We start from the raw sequence: 18,666 nt of genomic DNA, 5'->3' as shown, positions 1-18,666 counted from the left end.
CAGTCCCTGACTTGCACTGCAAAGAGCTGGAAGATGCCACAGGATGAGAGGCACCTAACACTTTTGTTTGGTCTAAGTTAGAGTGTAATGCTTGAGAAATGTGACAGGGCACATCGCCATTCCTCACTGGCTCATTTTGCATGAAGCTGAACACGTTTTTCAAGCTGAGTATGTTCTCAGCAAATGGCCTGCCTTAAAGCCTTTGAACATGTAAATTAAAATCATTGCCCACACACCATCCTGTTTCATCATATTCTATCTCAGTAATAAAATTGAGACATTGTAGGAATCACAAAGCACCAAACTACACAAGGTTAGTTGGTTATACACCAACTTTGTTGTCTGATCTGGTTTGTTTTCTTGTTTGGTCTGCTGGTTGTTTCTTTTTTTAAGTAGGTATGAATGCTTTGGCTCCTATGTTTTGTCATCATGACTTGAAAAGAATTTGAGCCAGAATTGGCTTTTGATGCAAACAAGTCAAGAGGAGCTGTTAATTAGGGGGGGATTTCCATCATCTTTTATTTAGAAACTAAAATTAAGAAAAAAAGCAAAGTCAGGTATTAATACAGCTTTGGCTGTAGTTTAAGGAAAATTGTTAACGTGTTTCCTAGGCTATAGCATAGCTATTACTCACTGCAGCCAGGCATGATACTGCAGCCTAAAAGCTTTGTAGCAGGAGTAACATAAGACAGTCATTAGTCTGCGTTAGGAACCAGTGCTAAACAGGGCATCTTATCTCTGATAGCCGATCATCGTATGCTATTCGATACACTACACTTCTGAAGCTAAGAAAGGCCTGTATATTCAGTGTACATTACTGCATCTATCCATCTGTCTATAGTGGGTGTGTACACATAATATATATACCTATACTGCAATTTTATATATATACACACACTTTACCAATTTACTCAGAGTTTTCAGGGAATGTTGGTATTCAGTGGCAGATCATTTGCTTACACTTTGGGGCAAGTCTGAGCAGGATTGCAATAGGACTCAGCATCAGGTAGGAAATTCAGACATGTTCAACAGCACAATTTCTCATCGCATACCAGTAGTTCCCTTGTAACAACTTTTCCAGTGTGAATTTGGGAGTGAGACTGTATCTCAACAGCTTCCCTGACACACCCACACATTGTTCTCTGGGAACAGGATGTTAGAAAATTAACAGTGAAATGAATTATATTTTTCTACGTTTGTTTTTCTTTTTGAAAGAGATGAAAAGATTATTTACAATAAAATGAGACCTGTTTTATAAACATCCTCTTCACAAACCTATTGTGTCTCATCCTATGAATTCTCATACTTGCTATATACAAGTTAGGTCTTCAAAATCTTTTACACTGAGAGAAAACCTACATCCAAAGCATTTGTCTTTTCTTTCAATTCTCTGTACTTGTGCCCTAATATAATTGTTTGGTACAAAATCTAGTAAAAGTATGTGTTTTTACATTAATGAAGAACATGCCAAAACCTTCTAATCCTAATATACAAATACAATATATACAAATTTCAATATACAGTGCCAAACATAAAAGATGTATGGGGTGCTGCAAGACTCTACAGCTGATGCTCTTGGAGTAACCACTGATGACTAACACATCTAATCCAAGACAGCTTCAGCAGCAGGTGATTTTATTTTATTTTACTTAGAAAGTTGCACATCTTTCATCACTTTGCTAGAGGACGGTAAAAACCTGCCCTTGACAAATCTATCTTTCAGCTAAGCAATGTACATTCAGGTAAACGTATCTGTACCCTAAAGCTCAGAAGTTGGCTGAACTTTTGATAGCAAAAGCACCATTTTATAAACTGAAGGAATCTCATGAAGAAGGAGTGCATTTCCTCAGTCTTTCAAAAATATTTTCATTCCTGGACTTTTTTTTTCCCACTTGTTTCTGTTCTGCACACCATCTGAGCCAGGGTCCTTCAGGAGGCAGAAGAATTTTCACTCAGTGGAGCAGGCACAGGACCAAGTTGTGAGATCTGCATTACATAAATTGACTAAAGTGACAGATCAGTCTGCCTTCCCCACCCTGCCATGGCATTGGCAATGTTACTCAATTCCAATAAGCACTCAGAGCACAATGTCAAGAATTTCCCTTCCACAGCTTCCTGGCAAGCAAAGGTGTGACTTGATTTCACATCCATCTTTTCCACATCTTTCACCATATTCTCATTACAAAAAACATGTTTCTCCCTCCTCCGTCTTGGGAATGGGAAGGAGGAAGTCCATATTACATACACCAAAATTCAAGGGGATATTCTTAGGTGAAGGAAAATCAAGTGAGGCCAACCTCACATTCCATAAAGTATCACCTGTAACTGATACTCTCAAAAAATCTTTTCCCTGAGAAGTAAGGGCCACTTTGGTACAATTCCAGTTATGTGGATTACCCATACATGTATGTTTTAGCAATAAGTCAATGAACCTGCAGCAATAGCCATTTTCATTAAAAGAACCCCCACCCGCATACATCTGGGAAGTAATTCAGCTACCAGGCAATTCAATCCTGCAATTTCCTATTACAGTTCAAGAGAAAGACAGTAAGTGAAATGAATTAAAATGGAACGACCACATTCAACTGTCACTCATGCAGATTCCAGATCAAGTAAATGCTACTTAATAAAACATGTGCTTTTTTTTTTTTCTTTTTTTTTACATATTCAAGACATCACACTTCTTTGGCCTCTGTCAAAGTGAGAATCTCGACTACGAAAACATTTTCAAGCCTCAGAAGTAATCAGGATTGCACAACAAGGGACTTACTTCCTTGCAGTTTCGTGCCATTGTTTGTACTTCTTATCAACTGGAAAGCCTTTTGAAATCCCACTGCATGCTGTGTCGGGCTGTCAGATGACTTTATACTGCTAACGAAGGTGGACATCTTCCTTTTTGTCTCACTAGTGGCAGGAGACAGAAACGTCTTATAGCACTGATCCAGCGAGCAGGTTCTTACTGTGTCTGCCACGGTTAACACAGAGATCTTGAAAGAGAAGAAACTATATTGGATTACCTTACCATTTATAATTCTTCACTCACCGATACAGAAAACACAATGATAAGCCAACTGAAGAGATTCTGTGGATTTAAAACTCAATTGTTAAAAAATAAATGCCTGAGGCATAAATCCATCAAATTTGAAAAGGATTAGACTTAGGGTGATTTCAAGAAAAAGACTTCAGTCTTTGTTTCTCAGACAAAGTCAGCTTCACTCTGCTCACACATAATGGTTAATACACTGGTCTGGGCAGAAGCTTAAGTGAGCTCAAGATAACTGAAACCAAAATCAGCAGAGAGCATTTTCAGGAAACCCTCAAGTACCTATAGAAAAGTGGAGTGCACACAGAAAATGGAAAAAAACCAAACCATCTCTAAGAACTTCTCACAGGCAAAGCATTACATTGTTTTAATTTTCAGTCAGAGCAAACCAAGCCTATTATCAATTTTTATTCCATAAATAAGTTAAAGCATGTGTATATTAATGCAAGTGTTGCCACTATATAACATAGCAGTCATATTAAATGAGTGGCATACTTGCTGCTTATAAATTACAACTGATGCAAGACAGCCATAGCATAAAGCAGTAATTATATACTCGTAGAACAGGTCTCATAACCACTGAGCTACTGACCAAATAATACGTGCCTTAAATGTATTCTCTTCATTATAGGCCCTTATTAAGACAACTACTTTTGACACGTAAATTTAAGTACTATTAACTCTGCTAAAGCATAAGCATTATTACACTGTATTAAAATTCTCTAAAAGCACAGAAGTCAGAAGTGTTTTTCCCATACTATTAATGAGAAGACTTAAGGCAAATATTGCAATTAGTGGTTCTTCAACTTGATTTGACTGAAATTCCCTTCCTATTCAAAGGAAACCAGCCAAACAAGCAGAAAGAACAATCAAGTTCCTACTACCAGTGAATTACTAAAAGTACAGACCAAACTGGGGACTGTTTGTGGTCCCACAGAAGCACTTTATGGGCCCCTGGTTGTAGTCTCTACTTAAAAAACTTAGAGGTTATGCGACTTTCTCATTGTCAAGTGGAGTATCTGTGGCAGAGCAAGAAATGAAATCCAGATTTCTCGGCCCTTTGCTTTATCCCTTCCTTGCTGGCATCACGGTTATCTGGGAATATTCCAAACACTAATTATGTTTCGTCTCACTCCAGGGTAACAGCAGAATAAATACTTTTGATTTTCACAAGGGAAAAAAAACAGCATTAGAGGTAAAATGAGCTGCTTAAGACAATCTAGTACTTCAGAAGTCAAGCTTGGACCATGGTTCTCCTAATCACATGCTCTATCACACTGCTGACCATCATCTAAAGTCTCTGCCAAGAAGAAGGAGTCTTTAAACATTACTCAAACAAGATTTTGCCTTAGATCAGTAGTTTTCATTTTTTTTCCAGCCCACTGATCCCAAAATGATTCCCCTGCGTTAATATAGGCTTCCAAAAGTGAGTTCAAGTCTTCATCACCCATTAAAGGTAGACCACAGGTCCCCGTGAGTCCAGGGACCACTAATTAAAACACATCTTTGGATTAAAACTGACACTGAGCATGGTTGAAGCCAATGAAGATACGCTCATTGCTTGGAGAAAGCTTACCTTATCGTGTTCATCTATAGAACTCAGAATAACCTGAGCAGCATCTTTGGCAATCTGAAGCTGTGTCTCTGTGACCGAAGCCCCATGGTCCACAATGACAACAATATGCTTAGACTGAGGTCGAACAGTAGAAACGTAGACAGGCCTGATGAAGGAGAACAGAACCGAGATCACTGTCTTGCATCATCCTGTAATTTCTACTAAAAGGTTTAAAGGATTTTTACTTCTCAACTATTTTCAAAAACACACCATGAAGAAACAATGAATTATACCAGTAATTTTTACCTTTATGAAAACTTCTACTAGGAAAAACAAGCTGAGAATCTGAACATACACAAAAGGCCCTTGCTTACATACTCCTTCTGATTTTTTAACCCTAATCAGGTGTTGGATCCTTCTCCCTCTGTCACAGCAACTGCTTTCAGCTAGGAATAAAAAATTTTGCTGAAGCAGCAGCAATGCTTGGGATTAGCATCTGCAGCAGCTCACATCAAGTTTTGGATTAAGCATTGACAAGAAATGCCTTATGATAAGTATTAGGTGCCAGGAAACTTAACCACATATAAAAGTAAGTGCAATAGTGGGTATTTGCTGGTTATGTGACAAGTAGAAACCTGTGCAACTGCGTAGATTAGTGGTTGATTTATTGTAATAAGGGAAGGCTGCTGTCCAAGGAAAGCTTTTCTCTTGGTACCCTGGAATGCACACCACTCAGGTTGTGCTCCACAACCCTTTGGGTCTGCACAGTTTGTAACACCATGGCCAATCTGAGCGAGCTCTGGTGAAGGCTTTTGTTGCTGCCATGCATTTGTGCTAAAACCCAACAAACGCATTTTCAGTGAAAACCAGGTTGATACTGTGAGAGTTGTGTGAAAGATTTCACAAGTTCTCATGCCAAGGTTCCAACCTGGAACAAATTAGGAGGATCTTCAGCAAGGAGAAAGAATTAAAAATAGACAGGAATCTCTTCCCTCTTTGGTCCAGAACCAAAATTATTTAGAGTCAAGTGTGAGTTCTGGGATCTAAATTTTATCATATCAAAGGCAGCCACAGAAATCTTATTAAGAGTATAGCAAATGCAGGAGATTTTAGACAAGGCGCTGCAATAAATAACTGGCACAAATCAGTTCTTAATTGAAAAACAGCCTGCAGCTCTACCCTGGTATTGATACCTAGAACTTAAATGGGTCCTTTGATCTTCAAAGCACTTAAGTATTAACGAATTAATCCATCCGCACTACTCTCTGAAGTAGATACTAGCAAAAAGATATCCATTATTTAGCCATGGAGAAACTGTGACTGAGACTAAGTGATGTGGATGAAATCACTGATGGTTTTAATGGCAAAACTCTGACTGAGACTCTGCTACCCCCAGCTCCCGCGTCTTCAGACTGCACCTTACCAAGAGCACAGAAAACTTAATTAAGTCCAGATGCTTCAAGCTCTGATGACACATAGAAGACATCATCTGTAAACATTTGATTGCTTAATATGGACACGTAACCAAAACACTACTTAATCTCTGTACTTTCAGCTACACAGAAATGGACCTGGATGGGCCAATAAGTCCTCCGCATGGATTAACTGGTACAATTAGTTAATGTGTGATCAGGGATACTAAAGCCACTCTTTTAGAAAATTCCACCCTCTCATTGATCAGTCCCATAATACTGACAGCAAAGTCTAGGAAAAAAATACTAGACAGCAACTCCTCTGCTTCATGCCTACAGAATAGGAACATTCCTCTGCACTGAAAAACCATGACATTGGAACTTTTTCTACAGTTTTCTTATTAGAAACAGAAAGTTTCCACTATCACTGCTTCCCTCCCATCCACAATGCACCACCTGAACCCTGGGTGGAGACTGGAAAAACGCTCCTACCCTTTCCAGTCTCTCATCTTTCCACCCCACTTTCCAAAGCAATGCGCCCGCCAAAGCTGTAGAATACATGTTCACTACTTTATTAACAGGGGGTCAAGTATGGGTCAAATACAAGACAAATTCTGTCTATGGGCTGACCTATAATTTACAAGTTACCGCTTATTTGATTTGGGAGAGGTGAGGAACCTGTATTTTTATTTTACTTTGAAGTTTCTTAAAAATGAAAGCTGGTGCTTTAAAAAAACACCAAACCTAAGAAACCCCATGGGACCCCATTAAAAGTTGCTCATGAATGCTGTTGTCTTGGCAAAGTGTAACACTGAAATGAAATCAGTGCTAGGAGAATCCAATTTTAGTGCTTCATCCAATAAATTGTAAGGAGACAAATCATACCTGCTGCGGTGTTCATAGCTGCCTTTGCACCGGAACTTGTGGGCTGGGAAAACAGTGAAAATGCCTTCTTCTGAGCTGAAATACTGCCATTTAATTCCCGGGTTAGACTTCAGATTATCAGCAAGAACTAAAGGTTGAAGAAGAAAAATGGAAAATGAAGTAGCATTACAAAGGGAGGTCAAACTTGGAGGTATGTTTATTCAAGGGCTCTCTCATATGTGCTTGAAGAATAACAATCTGGGTACCAACACCAATTACAAGCAGCTGTATTTGATGATTGGTAAGAGTTTTACAGCTGGTTTGCAAACAATTAAAGTCTTTTGGAAATTTGACACTGGACTTGACAGATTTTGTTTAATACGTGATGACGATTCCTCAATCTCTGCAATATAACTGGGAACCAAGAAGCCAAGGCAGGAGCATGGAAGGAAGAGATTAAGGCATACATACATACATTTAAATGTAAAGATAAACATATTGTCCACTTGATTTTCATAAAGAAAAATATACTCTAATGTTCAAAATTTGTGTTTTTAAACTGAAATAACGCCAAAATAGTAAACAGGTTTGCTGCACACAGCTCTATAAACCAATCTGTTAACATTACCTATTCTGACATCTATTTAAAAATGCCTACATGAACACTTAGCAAAAACAGTTTTACATGTAGATGTTGGTTGTGAAAAAAGACACCATTCAGAAACAGTTGAAAAGGTTTAAAAAAAAACAAAAAAAAAGGAAGAGAGAATCTTTGTTCATCATGCTCTTATGTTTATGTAAGGGTAGACAGGTACAGCTAACACCTCTTGGGACTCAAGAATTTCTCATTATCCCTGTGCCATCATTAGCAAGACTGTCGGCCCCTCACATATTGCTTGTTAGGAGAAATAGTCACTTTTCTGGAAAAACACACTATGTTCCCCCAGGTGGTTATGCTGCAGCCACACACAAGCCTACCTGACGGGTGGTGGCCCCATGCTGGCTCCACCCATCCTCATCACATCTCAAATGTTCCCATTTTCAAGCTCATAAAATCCAGAAAGAATGATAATAGCAGTTCTTCAAAGTAACATAACTTTCCTCCAAGTCTCTCAGAAGCTCCTCTGTGGCAGGTGACTATTAGTTACTCATTGCATGAACAAAAAGTGAAGAACAAAGGTGGCGAAAGGCGTGTTCCCAAGTCATGCTGTCAAGCAGGAACCAAGCTCAGACTACAGCTGGAGGATACAGTTCTCAAACTCTCCTATAGTTTACAGACCATATTTGTTCTCCTTAAAATGTGCTTACTTTCCTATTAAAATAATCTCTAAGGAAGCACTACTTAACACTAACAACAAGCTGTAGTTTTTTAATTGCTTTTAGCAATGTTGACAAACCTGACAACATTACTGAAACCACAAAATACCACCAAACCCAATAATGAAATAAAGCAGCTACCCCAGGGCTGAGGCCATCTGCACTAATAACTTATATAGATACTTAATATGCCGAACTAAACCAACAGCATGTATGGGTATTGTGAAAATCTTAAGCACTCAGAGCCTAGGAGGGGACAACTGTAACTGAATCCGCGAGGTACAGGTGGCATTGGGATTTCTGCCTTGTACTGTGATGGAAACATCCCAGCTGCCACCTTGACTGCTGTCCCTGCCAGCCTGGCAAGGTGAAGGGATCAGCCCCTACCCCATGCATTCACCAGCTTTGCCACACCGGTGACAATGGGCAGCCGCAAGCTTGCTGAGTCCTTTAAGCAAGAGGAAAAACACTCCCAGGAGAGAAGGAGCAGAAAGTCATTAGCATGGCAGGCAGAAACCCTCTCCTCATCATGGCAGTAACAGGATTATATCCTACTCAGGGCAGATCATCTCTACTTGCAGCAAACTGAAAATGAAATTTGGATGTTTGGATTCTTTAGTTTCCATGGATCCTATCAGCTTATAATGTATTAAAAAAAAAAAAAAATCTGCGCCATTTCTCCTTCCATGTACTTCGATCATGAAACCTGCCAGAACTGGCTGAGGGCAGCTCTGATTTACAGTGCTGAGCATTTATTTTGGCGTTAGGATTGACGCTGAAAACAGGCTAGACAGTTTCATCTCCTGAAACTCATTCATTATCAGAGACGCCAATATTTGTGTTGGAAACCACTGTAGGGCACATTTCAAACCTTACCCAGACATTCTACAACAAAACATCCACATAGGATAGTCTAAGTTCAACATTCTCAACAGTTCAGCACTTACTCGGGTTTCCCAGATTGGCTGCAGCCATGATGTTCTCTGCATAGTCAGCTCAGCATAATTACTCTGTAAAAACCTATATCTTGGGTTGGTGGGTTTTTTTTTCTCCCCCTTTTGGCCACAGTGTTTTGTATTTCCACAGTGCCCAGAAGTCCCAGAAGCCTCAAGCCAAACTCCATACAAAGCTTTGCATGCTTCTGACTTTGAAGAATTTGGTACTTCAAGGGACCAACGAAGAGAGAAGAACAAGACATGCACTGGTTGATGAGGGTTTTCCCAGTGGACTAGTGACAGAGCTGGGAACCAGAACTATACTCTGCTCAAACCTCTCACTTTCTCATTCTTCCCAAAAAAATACCAATTCAACTCCAACCAAGACACCTCAGTTTGTTCCTCTCTACCCTCTGCACACAGGTAAAATCAGCCTGGTGATGCTCTTGGGAGCAGGCATCTTTTGTTTCACGGATGTTCAACTTGTGAATATTGTTTTTTTCACTCAAGTTTCTCCTACGTTTCTCTTAAGTCCCTGTCTTGTTTTTACACCTAATGTGACACCAATTTAACATCACCATTACTGAATTGTACGATGAGCAGGTTTCTTCGGTCACAGACAATGGTTTTGTGTAGCAGGGACACAAAGCAATCTGAAATTTTAATACTGCCAAATGTAGACACCATAGAAAACTTTAGGTAAAGGTCAGTTTTAATTAAAAACAAAATAAAAATTAAACTACACAGAGTTTCTAGCTTTTATGGCTAGGACTATCGGAAATTCCTCTTCTCATACCTCTCCAAAGCACTCATCCTCATTTCTTCTTCTTGTCCAGGAAAACTCAGATTAATTTCTGAACTCATCAAGGGTCTGTCAGCCTGACCTTTCAGTGAACGTGCAGCACCAGTGCTCAGCCCACACAAGCTCCAGTGCATGGGAGCCCACTGTACAGCCACAGCTGTGGGGATCCAGGGAAGTATCTTACGACCCTTTATTAAGCTGCAAAGGGGAGCCTGGGAATAAATCCTTTAAAAGGAAAACAAGTATTTAAAAAGATTTTTTTAAACAATCCTGTCTTTCAGCAGTGTATGACAATCAACATCATTCATTCTACTTCAATGCAAAAACCTTAGAAAAAGCCACTACAATTACACTTTGACATAAGCAGTTAGGTCACCAAAGTCCAGGCACACCAACACCATACAACTAAGCACTTGGGATGTGCAGGTTTTTCCTGGTTTCCCTGAAGTCCAGGTGCCAGGAGAACCTCATGGCTGTATCATGCAGAGGATGTAACGCAGCAAGTTATCAATTCACTCTTACACCTTATGGCTCTTCATTTAGATGCAGGCAGGAGAACCTACAGAAGGATTCACCATGAATCCTGAGTGCTTCTTTTGGATACCAGAGTTTTCAGCAAGACCATCTTGGCTGAACTGCACTGGTTCACAGGATTGCATGGCCTGACAGGCAGGGATGGACAGGAGTTTATTGAACATTTTAATCCTTCTTTTCATGTGTAGCCACCAGGATTTCACTGTTCTGGGAGTGAAGAACAACAATTGTTTTGTTTTGCATAAAGAGGATGAACTTCTCATATTCTGTTTTTGTTACGGGTTACAGAACTTGAAAGATGTATTTTCAAATCAGGGATGTGAACACCCAGTTAAAGCCCGGATGAAATAACTTGTTCAGCTTAATTTCACCAACAGCACTAAAATAAAGGGAGTTTTAATTATAAAGTCTTTTGTTTATTTTAATCACTGCTATATTAAAGATAAACTTTTCATTCCCATGAGGCCATGATTTGTATGTATATCCTCATGGGAGTGTCTGAATTTAAAAGTGCTCATTCTCCGCAAAAGACAATCGGTTTTGAACATCTAACAAACCCCTTACAGCTTCGATGACACTGTTTGCCTTTCCTCTCTTTCACATAGTTCTGCTCATGCTTTCCATCAGCTCGTACATTAGTTCAATAACGCCCTCCCAAGAAACTATCAATTTCATTGTAACTCTTTGCTTTCTTTCTCCCCTATTACTACAGTAGACAACCTCCCAGCAGACAGGCTATGGCTAAAATATACATACTTTTTCTCTTTAAGTGCACCCTTATTTTCCATCCACTAAGCTGTAAGATTGCCCTGCAGATATTTCCTCGTTTCTTGGTCCCTGCCAGGACACCCAGCAGAGGCTCTTTTTGAGCCTAACCTCACTTATCCCAAACCTGCCACTCCCTCAGCTGCTTGCCTTTACTTTATTCTCATGCCCTTCTAGCAAAGCCACTTCTGGACAGGCTACAGAAAAGACCCCAACTGAAAACATGCTGCAAGGCAAGTTGCCTGTCTAGCCTATAGCTAAAGGCTAAATTCGTCAAAAATACATCCCTGGCAGCACTAGCAGAAATGTGTGCAGGGCTTCTCACTGGTATTCACTCTCTAGTTACCTGTATGATTGACTAAGACCCGTGGTTCCCATTTTAACTCAAAATCAATTTACTTTCCATTTTCTGGTCAAGTTCAAGTAATTTTTTTTAAGTACAAGAAGGTACCCATCTCCCTATTCTAACACAAATTGTAAAGTACCTTGCATTACTGAGTACATGTCAAGATCTTGCTTTTCTAAAATGAACATCACCACTAAATAAAGATCCAGCGTTGATACAACACTATTTAGAAAAAGCCCAGAGTCCAAATCTTATACATGCAGAAAACTTAGCAGTACCCCTTAATTCCAGACATGGACTGGGGATATAGAGGGCCAACTTGGAGCTGCCCATGAGCTGGCACTGCCAAGTTACTCAGAAACTTCCGTCTCCTCCACTTATCATGCAGCACTATCTGACCTCAAAGTCTGCTCCAGGCAGAAAAAGTTGGAAAGTATTAAAATGGAAATACTTGAAATGATCATTCTCCCCAATTATAAATATCTCACAAGGCAAATAGGACTTTTACAAAGAAAGCCCTATGTGATAGAGTTTATAAAACTTCAAAGGGAATGAGATATGATAACACTTAGCACTTCTAGATACCACTTTACATCTTCAAAGCATGGTCAAATCATTAACTAATTAATCTTCAAAGAACAGCACAAACAGTCAGTGCAAAAAAAAAAAAGGAACTACTGAACATAATTGCTCATTATAAGAGACTTTCTTGCAGTCCCCCTCTTTAGCATTACATTTCTTAAGCTGCAGACCTCACAGTTCTCACCCTGAAAAGAAGTTTAATTTTCTGTGAAACGCAAGCTGCATTTCTTCTCTGACAAGTACCTCCATTAAAAATAATCATAATGAAGATGCTTTAGCGTTCCCCAGAAACATGAGCAGAAACTGAATGTGTTTATTCTACAGGTATTCCCTAACTCTTCGGACCAACAAATCTGATCCAGGATTTTCTGAGTCAAACTGGTTTGTGCATTTGCAACAGAAATAAAAGGCTCTGTAGCTCAAATCCAATTAAAATTCTGCTGGTGGCATGAGCCAGGATGGAGCCCAGCTCACTTCTTGGGAGCTCTTCACACTCTGAAGGGCGAAATAGTAAAAAAGCCTTTCATTAGAATGGATAAGACCAGCTTCCTTGATTAAAAACACTTGGAGTTAGGGTATTAACTCATCTGCTGAAACATCTCCCAACTATTTAAACTCACTATCAGGCTAAAGTACACCAATATAGAAAACAAGCCAAGCTGCTCCACATTCTGAATTATCAACACCTTGAATAAGGCACAGAAAATTTATCATCGAGCAACCTGGTACCACCACTTCTGCATACTGCTGGGGAAGAGCACACTGGTAACGCGGTCTGACTTGAAACAGACATTTCAGCACTTTGAAGGACGAGAAGAAGGAAGATTTACTGGTTCCTTGATTATTGAAGAAGAAAAAAAAATCCCTATGGAATTTTGATAACACAATGTACTGGCTCTGGGTAAGATTTTTGTTGTCTAATAAAGGACTATTCACACCATTGAGGACGGATCTCTTAAATCTAACGAACGGAAGCTTGTGATACCATATGAAAAATAAAGACTCTCTCCTTATCTATTTTGCAATAATGGCTAAAAGCCATCCAAATGGAAAACTCAAGCCAAGAAAAAAACAAAATGTATTGAAGACATTAAAAAAAAAAATCACTTAGTATCAAGAAAAGAGCCTGGGAAATCATTGTTTTTTAAGGGTTGGGAAAGGATAAGTACATACATTTCTTTCTTCTTCCTTTCCTCAAGATTAATGTTTATTTTCTCTTTCTATTATAAAAAATAAGCACAACACTGCAAAATAGCGTTCTTTATTTTTGAAACCTTCATGAGCTAAGGTACCCTTCTCAACACATTGTTCAGACGAGAAGCTGAGGTGGTTGTCTCCACCACAGGTTCTCCCAGGCTCTGCTCCTGTGGCTTGCTTGGAGTCTGTGGTGCAAATTGTGATCCCTCCCAACACCTATAACTTGGCCACTCTAATCCCGCTTTCTTATGCTGCATGCAGAGCAGGACAAGATTAACGTCTAAAGAATTGAGCTCAAGGCCAAACGCAGCATAACAAAGTTATGTTTTGCTGAGAGCTTTTTATAGGCCGATTATTTAAACTGCAAAACTCATGACGGGGCGGGTGGGGGAGAAAGAGACACTCATGGGAATTATTTTTTACATTAAGAATAAAATGATCAAAAGAATAAAATGATCAACTCATTTGGGAAGACAACCTGGATGGTGGACAGACCAGGCTGTTATAGGAAACTGTAAGCAAAGTAGGACAGTCCAGGAGCTCCTGCTTCTGGGTTGGAGGAGCAGAGAGCTTTCGAATTTCCTCTGGCAGGCTGATGCACTGCTTGGGGCCCTCCCCATCATGCTGCATCCAGTGGGAAAGGTAGTACAACTTGACTTGTGGGAAGCCATGACTTCCCATCCTGCCTTTAAGCCTAAATGAGCAAGGTAGGAGAGGAAAAACACAATCAAAATTACCAACTATATCAAAGCTTTTTAGAGAAGGAAAATAATTGAGGCTAAGATAGAAACTGAATTCAAAGAGAAACAGATATTCCTTACTAGATCTATGTCAGGATACTTAAAAGAGAAGTAGGAAAAATATTAAAGAAAATTTTTTCTTCTTTGATCTTTCCCCTTTTTCAAAGGTAGATTTAGTTTAGAATAACAAGTACACACAGATTCAATCAGAAATGGATCCTAAGCAGTTTCACTGAACTAGGTCACTGCAGAAAGAAGAAAGATTAGGAGTTTCAAGGGACAGATGACACTAAGAAAGTACTTTAAAAAACCACCTCAAGCCTGACAGCAATCTCCACAGCTTTAAGGATGCTGGTGCACTGACAGCACTGTCTTTCTGACCAAAATAGCTTCCTGGCCTGCTTGTAACCCCTGTCTGTCTCAAGCTAACTACTGTCTTAGAACACAAGTTCTTTTGGGCAGAGACTGCTTTTTTGGCACAACAGATTATGGCCCATGATTACCCAAGTGAGAGTTACAGATACCACCAACACAATACCCTGCACCCGCAAAACAAACACCCACCCTCCTGCCCCTAAACCATCCCACAGCGAGTTTATTCCAAACCCCAAATACTTCTGCAGCGATACAGGGACACTGCTTTGGACACCAGCAATGCCCAGCTCCACACCAGCATTATTCTTTTTGCCTCTCCTGGCAGCAGCACTTCCCTGAAGCCACACCAGCCTCCTGTTCTGTGGCTGGACTGATAGAGCTCATGTGGTTTTAGATGCTTTCAATGGAGGATCAGGGAAGGGAAAGGGGGAATCATCACCCCACAGACTTTCAAATACCTTTGTGCAAGGAGGTGAGGACTACGTTCCTCATAGCTTGCCTGCAGAAAACTCAACATCTCATTTGACTGGGTGTGTGCTCAGTATCAACTTGTGTTCTCAAACTTCTTTACATCTTATTTTTCTGGATCAATCAGCTCTTTCCAATCCATTGCCCTCTCTCAGGCATCTTCTCACTAACAAAAGAACTCCCCCCAAAGGCTGCGTGTTTGAGAGCTGCTAACAGGAAAGCTGGAGGAGAATCTGCTGTCAATAAATCCCAAAGCACTTCCCTGATCTTCCAATCCCTCCAATTCCCTCTTCCCTTCTGCTGCCTTTTTCTTCCAACGCCATGTTTTGAAGATAGTCCTTTCATCAAGAAGCTTCTAAGCCAGAGGCAAAGAAAGAAGAGGCACTCAAGTCTTACCATTGAGCCAGGACAGCAAGAGGCTTGAAGACGCATGTGCTCTGTGTCTGTGAGAATTCTAATCAGAAATTTATAAGATGTTTAAGGGAAACTCCTTGTTTTCCACCACTAAAGCAGGAGGAATATTAATAATTTTTTTTACATCCATCAGTAAAAAGCAGTTTTTTACTTAAGCAACAAACAGTGATTCATTCCTGCTTTGCTTTTATAACAATGCCTGAATACATTCTTTCAACAATTATTTTGATTAATCAACAATTGCATGTGATTTTAAACATTCTTTTAGTAAGTTGTTTGCTTGTTTGGAGTTTTTTAAATAGCTTATGAGTAAAATAAAACCCAGCAAATCACAGTAGGTGAACAAAGGCTGCCTATCTTTAGGTTGGAAAACACTACACAGATTACAGGGATGAGACATATGTCAGGAAATTTGCTTGTCTGGCCAGCACCTGTGTTCAAGATGCGGCATGGAATGGAGCCTACAGGGAAAGTACATTTTGCTTTTGTTTTTTACTTATTAGATTTCATTAGAAATCTAGAAAGCAAAGCTCTAAGAAGGGACACAGTAAGGGAGGCTAGAGAGAAATTTTGGATTCTTTCATCCAATTTGTTGTAAGATATGCAAATACTCTGTGCACAGTGAGGGTGCATTGGTGGGTCTGCCACTTCAGCTAAAAAAATAAACCAGTACTTTATTCCAAAAGACACATCAAAATCAATTTTTGAAAAAAAATATTCTCTCAAGTCTGCACTACTTGTCAAAAAAGAAAAAAAAAATCAAACAAAATACCCCAAAATTTTTGCTAAATGAACCTCACAACTAAAGTCTATCATATTCTCTAATTTAGAATACTACACACTGTAAAAAGTTGAAAAGGAAGATGGAACAGCTGGACAAAGTTACGACTGAAAAACATGAAATCCGTGTATTAATTCAAGCTGACTAGGATGCAAAAATAATACTTAAACCTGGCTGCACTGGAGGACTAAAAGCTGTATTTTTCAGGGACAAGTCATATGTATTTTGGTTTTAAGCATATTTCTATCTCTTAAGTGTGTCAAGCAAATGCCCTGACAAGACAAAGAAAGGAAATATTCTAGCATGTCCTTATATTTTGTAGTTTTGGCATATCACTGCAAACACAGCCTCACATTAGCTGAACTCAGCTAAGAAGATCAGAGAAACTTATTTGCATGGCCCCTTCAGCAGCCTACGCTACTGATGCCAAAGCAGACCGGCCTCAGAAGGAAAGTGCCTTGGGAAAAAAAAAAAAAAAAAAAAGAAATAAAAGTGTATAAACCACAACAATATTATCCATGGTAGGCTGGAATAAAATCTTCGTGACATTTTTATAAAGTACTTAGTCTAAGAGCATTACTTTAGGTATCATCTTTCAATCATGAAATCCCAAATTAAGAGGAGTGTGACAGTTCCAAGGAGAAACAAAAGACTGTTGCTATGGCAATCAATGCTAATTCTCTATGCCAAGGAAACATTCGAGTCTAATGGAAGGGGGAAAAAAAAACCCTACAACAGAAGGAAAAAACCCAAAACTATACTACTTACCAGAATTTAAGTCACGTCCAGGATTGAAGGCTCTGCTATTGACAGTGGTAGACAGTCTATCACAGCTGACAGTTCTAGAAACGTTGGTGTTAAAATTTCCATCAAATCTGAAATGACAGTAACAGGAATAGCAGTCTAACATGATCTATTAAACCTACACGCATTTACAACAGAAAGACATCTTTTTCAGGGTTGAATGAAAAATAATTACTTTGGAAATTCCAACATTCTACATATTGTAAAGGTCTAGGAAAAACTGTAAAACCCAAAACTAGGGGGATAAGTTCATCCCAGCTGGACTGCATCTGCTCTCTCCAAAAGCACATTACATTTTTCCATGCAATATTCCTTGAAAGACAGGACCATATGAGAGCACGCTCTTTCATCCAGACTTAGAAGTAGTAAAGATGCCAGCTTGGGAAACCTGTGTAGCATCCAGGCATGTCATCAGAACGTGTCTCCTCCTGTTGTTGAGCCAAACTTTTTCTTGCTGGCGACTCTTTCACCAGCACTATTTCATCTTTCACTTTTAAAAAATTTATTGCAAGTGTCTTGCATGAAGAGGATTTCCTCTTTATGGCTTTATGAAAAGGATCCAATAAAGCAATGGTAAATGTGTTTTCTGTACCAAAACTTGAAGATTTACATTCCAAACAGCAGAAGGAACTTTGGAGTTGGAAGTTTTGTTATATTTTGATTAGTTTAAATAATTTGATTACATTCATAACTCTCATACAAAAAGTATTCCAGAGCATAGTCCTAATGGTGATAAAGTTTAATTAGACCAATGTCTCGACAAAATTTAAATAAAAAGGGGTTTAAAGGGTTATTTATAACTGGAAACTCTTCTGAAGCTTGCAAGGACTTAAATGTGGTTTTGTATCATTTACATAGGACAATTTTATTTGTTAACATTTTTGTGACCTTGAGCATCTTGATGGCATTTGACTTACAGTCTGCTTAGTCTAATATTTAAAAAAATTATTTACTTCTAATCAAAGAATCTTCTATCACCAACCTATTCCTAAGAAATTTCAGCTAACTGCAAACAAGGTCTGAATAAAACCTGTCCTGGAAAAAGAGCCTTAGCAGCCCTTCCAGCACAAAAGCCAATAGGAAACAAGTCTCATGGAGAAATCAGGAAGAGTAGGAGTTGGTTCAATACTGTCAAGACTAAGCCAGCGAATTACACAAAAAGCAGCTACACCAAAAGACACTGACCAACTCACTTTAATATTAATGGCACATCAATCACTGGCTTACACCTATACAGCATTCACCTAATGCCATTCTAATGCTTTATAATTTACCTTAAGGCTCTTTATTGTGTTGCTTGTTGTCAACCACATAAAACTGTTTACACTGACGTTACATCTTTTTCATACACACCCACCTATATGTGCTATTGCATAGTGGAGGCCAAATACACTGCAAGCAAAAGTGGCATAAAAACAAGCATCTTTCTTCTGGCTGAAGATTTTAATTAATTAATTGAAATCCAGAAAGTTGCAACTACTTCAACAAATACAGTGCCCAGTAAGAATGGAAAACCACTGATTTTCTGGTTCTGTCCTTAACAGAGGGCTTGCTGTAAGGGCCAGGGTTCATTGACACAAACAAACAATGCACTTCTAAACCATCCCCTTAAACCAAAAATTAACAGAAACAAAAACCACACACAGATGGAATTGCTTACCATGAGGGAATTTCAAGTTATGACCACAGGAAGCAAGTCTTTTTAAGCAAACTAAAACTCTCCTAATCTAAC

General features: G+C 39.2%; 1 protein-coding gene across 1 annotated transcript in view; it reads right to left on the bottom strand.

The window, feature by feature from the left end:
• CACHD1 (cache domain containing 1) overlaps positions 1-18,666 on the bottom strand; it is a 108,329-nt gene that overhangs the window by 31,223 nt on the left and 58,440 nt on the right. The window contains exons 4-7 of the mRNA XM_069861857.1: positions 16,899-17,005; positions 6,896-7,022; positions 4,620-4,764; positions 2,771-2,987 (exon numbers count right to left, since the gene is read on the bottom strand). Coding sequence (XP_069717958.1) covers positions 2,771-2,987; positions 4,620-4,764; positions 6,896-7,022; positions 16,899-17,005 — 596 coding nt within the window. The remainder of the gene's footprint in view (positions 1-2,770; positions 2,988-4,619; positions 4,765-6,895; positions 7,023-16,898; positions 17,006-18,666) is intronic.

This window comes from Phaenicophaeus curvirostris, chromosome 8 (assembly GCF_032191515.1).
Source record: "Phaenicophaeus curvirostris isolate KB17595 chromosome 8, BPBGC_Pcur_1.0, whole genome shotgun sequence".
Lineage (NCBI taxonomy): Eukaryota > Metazoa > Chordata > Aves > Cuculiformes > Cuculidae > Phaenicophaeus > Phaenicophaeus curvirostris.
The sequence above is the reverse complement of the archived record's forward strand: the minus strand, read 5'-3'. Positions and strand labels throughout refer to the sequence as shown.